The sequence below is a fragment of the Diuraphis noxia genome, unplaced genomic scaffold (genome assembly GCF_037042655.1).
Source record: "Diuraphis noxia isolate RWA-SAM2 unplaced genomic scaffold, SU_Dnox_SAM2 contig0001, whole genome shotgun sequence".
NCBI classification, from domain to species: Eukaryota; Metazoa; Arthropoda; class Insecta; order Hemiptera; family Aphididae; genus Diuraphis; species Diuraphis noxia.
The window spans coordinates 78,028,633-78,038,095 of NW_028301711.1; the positions used below are offsets into that span (position 1 = coordinate 78,028,633).

Below are 9,463 nucleotides of genomic sequence, written 5' to 3' on the forward strand. Positions count from 1 at the left end.
ACTTCATCAACATAATACCTATTTTTTTACAAATTTATACATATTAGTACTTATATTATTATTGTTATAATTAATATAAATATTATATTATTATTACATTGTTACAGCTTATTAAAGATACTGATACCTGCAGTTATATTATAATAAATTGAGTTTTAATTGAATCAACATTATTTTACAGCAGAAAACAGCTCACTGGGTGCAACATACTTTTGGTATAACATCACACATGCCTCCCCCCTATATATTAATATATTATAATGTTAGATTCTTAAAAGTTAAGTTTGGCATTTCACTATAAAACTTAAATTTAACAATATTATTTGTGTTGTTGTTGAAGGTATATTCTGGATATTTTTATTTTGAAGTAATTTATCTATGAGCATTTTTAAAGTATAAAATGTTGTACACTTACTACTTAGCTATAACTTGTTTTGGTATGTATACGTAAATTCACTCTTAATTGTATTATTAAAACTTGTTACGCACTTGTAAATTGTGAAGTGAAGACAACAAATGCGGGTATGGCAATGTCCTAATAATAAATAACAATTTATGAATAAAATAATAATGAAAAAATAATATTGATACGACCTACCTACTTATATTACTGGTACGCCTTATAGTTAATTATACAACCAATTATAGTAGAGCTGTGAATTAGTTGGACATTTACTTTTATAAGTTAATATTTTATTATTTATTTGAATGTTGAAAAGTCCAATTCATTAATTGTTATTTATGCATTTGCACCACTTATTCTGCGAGTTTCTGTTGTACAATATTTACCTAGTTATAATAAACTAGTATTAATATCAATCTACTTACCACTTCTGCCTACTGATTTACTGACTTCTGCCCAAATCGCTTCTTTAATATTCAAGTCCTTGTGGTCTTGATTTTGAGGATTGTATAATGCCGGATGTTTTGAAACATTTTCGGCCAATGCCTCGTCTTCTTCTTTTGAAAATTTTAGTGTTTTGTTCATACTTGTTGTTTACTTACTTATATAACAAACGTACTTACTACTTTTCAATTTTAAATTATGAATATTCAAGTGACTGTTTGTGTTATCACTTATCACGCATTATTTTGTTTACAACACGCACAATGAGAAAAATCGAAAAATCTATTTTTAACCATTGGATGTTAATGTTATATAATAATGGTACAAATTGCCATTAGGTCATTAGTATGCTGACAAATAGATCACCTCATCGAGATCCTACCCTGTTAACAATTTTTACCATTGCTACCAACAGATTTTTAATAGGAAGATTTGGTCATTTAAAGCGAATTATTTTTTTTTTCTCCAGATACTACCATATTTGTGAGTGAGATTCGTTTTAGGTGATTTTTCTAAACATTTGTCTCAAGTTTAGCAAGTATTTTTTTCAATGAATGAGCTAAGCTATTGTACGTTTGCTTGTCTTTTTTAATGAGGGGGGCAGCAGGTAAATATTTTTTTTCATGTGCTAAAGTTTTTTCAACAAATACTAAGGGTTATAAAATTAAATAAAATTTAAATATTTTCATAATTTTCGTATCATATAACTATTATAGCTATATATAGCTATTATTATATTATATAAAGTATACAAGTTCTTATATTCTAAAATTTCTGAAATTTTTCTGTGGGGGTTATTAGGCCCACCTTGCCGCCGTACTGTTTTCAATCCGAATATATGTGGAGCGACCGCGATTTGACCGCTCTTGTAGCGACCGAAGTTATAATCGCCGCGACCGATCCAAAATCGCCGGTCGCGGTCGCCGTAGGTAAACCGGGTACATTTAATTTCATTAATGCAGTAAAATCGCGGTCGCGGTCGTAGTACGGTCGCGGTCGCTGTCGCTCTAGCCAAACCGTACCTTAACTGGTACAAGTCATATACTCAAGACGGATCGACTATTGAAGCTCCTGGAAAATGTTGGTTTCCACATTCCAAAACTGATCTTAAATTACCCCAAAAAGGATTTTCATTTTTTAAAAACCAACAAATTGATAAAATGATAAAGGAAGCGTTTGAACCAAACACTATAGATGGTATTTGGCATGATTCAATGAAAATTGCTGGACCATTTGGTAAAGAAAATAAATAAATGTTTATAGTTTCTATGTTTAATTACATCTTATTTATCATACAACTTTTGTTATTTAATCTGTAAAAGCGTATATTTATTTTTAGATAGTGTACTAATTGCCAGAAACGTTGCTAAAGCATGGTCTGGGAGCGATGATAACGATAGTGATACCCGTGTGCATGATTCATATAACCATAAGAATCGCTGTAGAAAGGCACCGAAACGTTTCTCACCTGATATTGATACTGCGCTAAAAAATAAAGTGTTAAAAAGTACAACAAATCAACAGTCAATATTACCTATAAATAATATAACATTACCAATACCACCAAAGATAAGTTTTTCTGAACCAAGTCAAATTGCATCAACTGTAAGTACCATTATATACTTAATACTTGGTAATTATTTCTTTTTTGTTATTTAATTTCCTGTTGATAATGATTTGAAAATGTTTTATAAATTATACAATTAACTTTTTAGAGTAATGTATTAAGGCCGTTTAAAATAAACACAAATGAAAATACGGATTGCAACTCAACATCTGCAGATTTACCAAATACAAGCTGTACAGAGAAGATTGAGAATATTGCAAATGTAGTTGATCATCAAGGACAAGATACATTAACACTAAATATGGTAAAATAATAGCACTACTTAAAATATATCTTACGATTTTAAAACTATTTAATAGTTCACACAGGACATCGTTAATAAAAATTTAAGTGAAACTTCTAACAATGATGGTTCACAATTGCATTCGACAGTCACAGAAAGTGTGTTTAATAATACCCCTGCTAATCTACATGCAACTAATGAAGTTGCTGACAAAGTTGTATCTAATTCATTAGTAAGTAACTAAAATCAATATAATTGTTAAATTTGATGAAAAAAATATATATTTATTAATTATAAATATTTTTTTAGATAGTTGATTTTTGTAAAGATATAGACAATGATGACAGTTACGTGATCGATGATGAGAATGATGACAATTACTACAGTTATAACATTGACATAAACACTGTAATATTAGTAGTTGATATTTGTGATAATTAGTATAAAGTATAAATATTATTTTTTTAATATTTTAGTTTGAACCTGCAGAAAAATCAAATCATGTTGAAAATGTAAATGAAGATAACAATCATTTAGCACTTACTGCAATGGAAAACAATGCAGGTAAATCACTAAAATAAATACCAAAAACGTTAAATTTTAATTTATAATATTTTTTTCAGATGTTGTTCCGACCAGTTCCAATATGAATTGTTGCTGTAAACAAATAGATAAGTTGAAAGCTAATATAATGAAAAGAGAAAACTACATCCTAACTCAATTTACATTATTCAACACACAACAAACAAAAGTTTCAGCTTTTCTCAGCAATTTAGATAAAAAATTAAATACATTGCTTAACCATTCTCGATCTGCTATACCTCTCCCAAGTTTACCAACACCTTTTATGGATTTTTTACCATTGAAATCTATGGAGAACTTAGATTTGGTAGAGCAAATTTTAAAACCACAAACTGAAAATTCAAACTTTAACGGTCATGCTGAAGAACTAGTAAATTCTATTATACATTTTATAACATAAAATATATTCTAATATGCTTTACATGTTTTTCAGAAAAATTATTTGGTTCTGCGAACTGGATCTAATCTGTCATTGAGTGCCGCGGTTTCAAATTGTTTTGATTTATGTTTTACCAGACATGTGGCGTCAAATTTCAGTTTTCATGGAAAAACAAAAAGGTCATTCAAAATATTACACTTGTACAAAGTAATGAATGGTATGTATATTCATGTATATTTATAATGAATATCTAATGCTTACAATATTATACAGTTATTATAATAGTCTTAAATATAAATAATTTTTGAAAATATTTTATGTCTAGAATCTTTAGCTGGACGAATAAAAACAAAAGAAGACGTTTCTGCAGCCATTCAGGTCATCAATAATATTTTGAAACATTCTAAACCACTGATTTTTGATTAATTTTTATTTTATTCATATGTATGATTACAAAATGTAATAAATAATAATAAAAATATAATTTTTCTTATATGCCTATATATTATTAAATTGTATTAAAATATTAATTTATGTACAATACCCGTGTGTGAGCCAGATATTTGTATAGGGAAGTTTTTTAATTTTATATTTAAACGCTATACCCGAGAGAGGGGGCTTAACATATATATTTTCTGTGAAAATGTAGAATCATACAATAATACATTTTATCAAAAGATATAGAAAATCATTAAATTATCCAACATGTTGTAAGCATATAGTATATATATATCTTAATTAAATACATTCAAGTGGGGTTGTCACAGCGTAGTGGATTAAACTATAAACAATGTAGTAAAGATTACTTAAAACATGTTGTGCTCAATTACACATCTAGAACGCCTCTCAAAATTATAGTAAACTGTTTTAAAATTGTAATATTAAAAATAAAAATCTAAAGTTTTCAATTCAAGTTATTATTAATTATAATCTAATTTAAATATTATGTACTTTAGAATAAAATAAGGGCACCCGCAGAGAGGGGCCAATGGGTGCCTTTACAGCCGCTGGGATTTTTTTAATGAACAAAAAAATCAATGTATAATAATGTAAATATGTGACAACATATGTTTATAAACATATTTATGCATGTATAACATACATTTAATTTCGCACCCTCTGAGCTGATTTTCTGAGGGCGCCCCTGGAATAAAAGTATTAGCAATAAATATTTTACTTGGCTGAACTATTGAGGAACAATATATTATTTAATGATTTAATTTACAATATATTTTGAGAAGGTTTAAAAGTAAAACAAAACACTGTTGTAGCATGGTCTAATAATGAACTGTGAACTAAATGGGCACCGCCCTACCTTAAACTTAAACACTGTTGTAGCACGGTCCAATAATGAACAGTGAACTGAATGGAAACCGTCATAACTTAAACTTATACACGGTTACGGAACGTTCAATCATTGAACCTTCGAACGGTCAAAATTCGAACTTTTAAACCTTTGCTGCACTCGGTTCACACCTGGTTAAAATTTGGTATTCAAAATGATCAACGGTCGGGGCTAGGAACCAATAATGAACCGAGTGCAGCACCGCAATCTCAGTGTAAATTGAACTGTGTGGGAACTTGAATTGTTACTCGGGAACAGAATTTCTAAAAGCTAAACACCATAACTCTTTTCTCGTCCAATAATTATTAATATATTTCACCCATTTTTCATACTTAAGTGGTATAATTTCATCACCTATGCTATTATTAATAGTTTTTGTCTTGCCAATAGCAGTAATATAGGCTTTGTGAGCACTATTATAATCTGGTGAAATTAAAATACTTTGAAATAAATTAAACAACAATTTTCTGTGTTCGTTTTTGATATTATGTTTAGCGTCCCATAACCATCTCCATACTGATTGTAAAACGTGGAACCTACAAAGCAAAATATTTGATTGTGGCCAAATTGATTTTAGTGCTTGCCTTTCTGCCTCGCTATCATCAATTATAAAATGTCTTGGAAAACCTTGGCCATCAAAACTGTTAGGAACTGAATCATTCAGCAGGGAAAATGCTGTTTTATATTCATCAACTGTTTGTCCTTTTGTTATGAATATACCCAGAGGAATAGCTCCAATACCACATGATGTAAGCATGAATGTAACAGTATGACTTTGAGTATCACATGATGCTGTACTGTCTGCAAAAGCAATATCTTTAGCAAAGGCTAATTTATGAGCCTTTTGCATAATAGGAGTGACCACTAGTATAGCAAATGGATTTTCATTAAACCTTACAATAATTCCATTTTTTTCATAATCTGTTTTTTTATCTTCAAGTTTCTGCAAAATGTTTATTTAAGAATTAAATAATACAATGTACGTATAATCAGTTTTACAGTGTAGAGTATAGATTATAAAACCATTGCTCCCATTAGTAACTTTAAAAATGAAATATTTTTAAAATGTATAAATAAAAAATTAGTATCCATTTATTTAGATTATTTTTACTTTGTAATAATTAAAAAAAAAAAATATGTAGGTATTAAAATTAGTGTGGAATTTCATGGTGTGATATTATGGTTAACATTATTTTTGGATTTAATTAATAGAATAGGTACTACATCATAAATTGTTATGGAGACATATCTATTAATATTATTCGATTCCTGATCCCTTTAAGTAAGACTTGTGATGGAGATCAGGGAATTTTACATTTTTAATATTAGTCTTTGTAAAAATTTAAAAATATCAGCAGATTTAAATTATGTACTAAAAATAGTATAAAAACTTATTTTTATATTCAAACAATATTAATATAAATTGATGAAGTAACAATTGAGTAAAATTACATATTTTACTTTTATGAAAATGTATACACAATAAGAATATAACTATATAAGAAAACTTAGAAAACTTATTGTTATATATAATTATATAAAAATAATTGTTATTTAATTTATTAAAACTACCTATAACAATAATTTTAATTAATTTCTTAAATTGATCAAAATTGGTGGAGTCAATAATACAATTGGACGGTGTTTTGGAGAAGGGTTCAAGTCCATTTTTGGTCATTTTGATGTAAATAGTCGATTTTGTAGGAAATTTTGTGCCCCATTGATTGGTAAAACTGTAATAGACCCATTTAAATTCAATAAATTATAAAATTATATACATACTATGTTGACATTTGAATAATATGATGCTTAAAAAAAATATCAATATTGCTTTATTCCTTAAAGGAAAAATATAAATATAACATAACTTTAACCGTGGTCCTGAGGTCTCTATCATAATGGTTATGATATTATATTATATTATTTAATATATTATAACAAAGGCAAAATTTAAAAAAAAATTGTTTTAATATTTTCAATTTTACTTGATTTTTATAACTATAAGCTGAAGTTTTGACATGCTTTACCATACATTGTTATTTTTAATGTTTTTAGTATAATTAATGATTAATTTAAATCATTAATATATTAGGTTATACCTATACCTATATTTTATTTTAAGGTTAAATTAAACTAAACTGAAATTTATAGTTATTAATATGCATACCTGTAATACACCAAATTCAGTAGAAGATCCAAGGTTATTTAATGTCCATGTGTCATGCCAATGACGAACAGTCCTATACTTAGGGTTAATTGCATCAGCTAGTTCTTCAGAATTTATACCATATTCTAATTCCAATTTAGTTTCATGTATACTTATAGACTCTGATATGCCTATAGGTAATAAATATATAATTTGTATATTGAAAAAATGTAATTTATTCAATACTTTTTTTTTTTAAGAATTTGCACACCATATTCAACATCACTACAGTTTTTTGTGTAATAGTTATCCATGTACAAAAATGTTATAACATAGGTAAACAAATTGCACCACTGTTTACCTACTTTGTTTACAACTCAAACACTCAGTTGTGAAAAATGAGTTAAAATTACAGTTTAAAACTAATTTTATATTAAATTATTTTATAATATGAGACAGAGTAATTGTACATAGCCACATAAGTACTTGTTTTTATTTTTCAAAATATTTAACTAATTAGCTCTAAAATAATATAGTATTATAACATGCAAAACTGTTAGTTTCAATTTTTATTAATTCATTGTGATTAATTATTTATTTTTATAGGTATTTAAATAGTTAAATGTTTTCAATAAACATATATCTGAGGATACGGTATCTAAATATAACTGTTAAATATTATATTATTAACTTCCAGTTAAATAAATATATTTTGATTACCTATTATTTATCATAATTCATAGAAGAGAAAAATACTCACCTAAACCGTCATTGAAATAATTTTCAAATTTAATTCTAATTTCATTGGTTGGTCTTAAAAAATATAAAGCTTCAGCAGAACCTAAGCTATATGGTTATGTTCAATCACAAATATGATTGCTGGTAAACCATCCTATAATTGCAAATTATACTACAATTAACAAATTAAATAAATAAAAGTTGAATATGTAGTATATACTATATATGTAGTAATAGTATATACAAAATAAATAAATATTTTTTCCAAATTCTAATAACTTAATTATGTAGTTATTTTTTAATAACTGGGCAAATTAGATGAGTGAAACTTATATAACTCGCTCTAATATATTTATCCTTTTTTTTTGTGTCCCTAGTACTTAATTTAATTTTTATATCAATTTGAGCTTTGCATTCTGTGTTTTTTGATCTCCCTTTTTTGTTCTTCTCAATACTAACTTTATTAAATCCACTATGGTGACACATATACACTTTTCTATAACACAGTAATAATTATTTTGACTTAATAAAATAGGTGGATATAATATTGTAGTAATTAATAAATACTGCTGGTAGAAATATATAATACCTACATAAAACAGATATGTTGACTGATATTTTTGTTACATACATCACTATAAAGATGAGACAGTTTCAAATAAAATCAAGATGTTAAAAAAGTGGACAAAAGTAAAAAAAAGTTTTAAAATTGGTTCATACATAAATATATACCAAATATATTATGTATTAAAATATATATTTATTTGAATACATTGAACCTATTTTGTGTAAATATTAATATTTAATGCAGTGTTACTACTACCTATTAAATGTTATATAGCCGTATAATAATAGTTGTTTTATCAAATACAAAATATTAAAAATTACCTACCTATTAACTGTTATTATATCTATATGATTTAGTGCCTCGGTGGAACTATATACTATAATATTGGTAATTGAGAATCGTTAAAAGAACGGTTTATATGGTGCAAATATGCATGGTTTAAAAATAAAAAAATATTCAATAATATCAAAAATAAAACGCATTTCAACGAAGGTGCAAAATAAAAACCTGTGCCAAATTTGTATACTATATATCATTTTTATTTTTATTGTAAACAGTATTAAATATTGATTGAGGCTCTTAAAAATAACCTCCTGGAATGACAGCTGGTCGACCAGTAAGTCTCCGTTCAACAGACAATACATTCATTGTATAATTTTGTGCCCTGTGAGCTCAATTGTGTATTTCAAATGATTGTTGTTTCCAAGAACCAGAGACCACCCAAAACTAAGTTTTACAGCAATGCATGCCTATACGTTTTCACAACAATATATGGCCACCCGCTGTCATATTGGCCGCCTCCACGAAACTGAACGATCTTTGTCTGTATTTGGTCTTGATAATATGGCTATGTGTCGTATATATTTATATTTATATACGAAAAGTTCACATCATATTTTGACGTTCATAATTTTCCTTTTGGGAATGTAATTCAAATTAAATACAAAATGAGAAATTTAAAAATTAAATAACTTTTTAACAGTTGAAACACTTGAAACTGCAATAATT

General features: G+C 27.0%; 1 protein-coding gene across 1 annotated transcript; it reads left to right on the forward strand.

Moving 5' to 3' along the window:
- The first annotated feature begins 979 nt into the window (after nucleotides 1–979).
- On the forward strand, nucleotides 980–4,638 carry LOC149061863 (uncharacterized). Its single transcript, XM_089218097.1, has 9 exons — nucleotides 980–2,083; nucleotides 2,187–2,452; nucleotides 2,563–2,718; nucleotides 2,774–2,929; nucleotides 3,007–3,105; nucleotides 3,174–3,261; nucleotides 3,321–3,649; nucleotides 3,713–3,875; nucleotides 3,984–4,638. The coding sequence occupies exons 1-9, from the start codon at nucleotides 2,008–2,010 to the stop codon at nucleotides 4,082–4,084; spliced, it is 1,434 nt and encodes a 477-aa protein (XP_089074223.1). The 5' UTR covers nucleotides 980–2,007; the 3' UTR covers nucleotides 4,085–4,638.
- Nucleotides 4,639–9,463: the final 4,825 nt, after the last annotated feature.

Bases quoted from the DNA above. Each gene is read 5' to 3' on its own strand.
- LOC149061863 (XM_089218097.1), top strand. From the start codon at position 2,008: ATGATAAAGGAAGCGTTTGAACCAAACACTATAGATGGTATTTGGCAT. The intron at 2,453-2,562 runs GTAAGTACCATT...TTAACTTTTTAG, and splicing joins CAAGTCAAATTGCATCAACT to AGTAATGTATTAAGGCCGTT. The intron at 3,262-3,320 runs GTAAATCACTAA...TATTTTTTTCAG, and splicing joins TGCAATGGAAAACAATGCAG to ATGTTGTTCCGACCAGTTCC.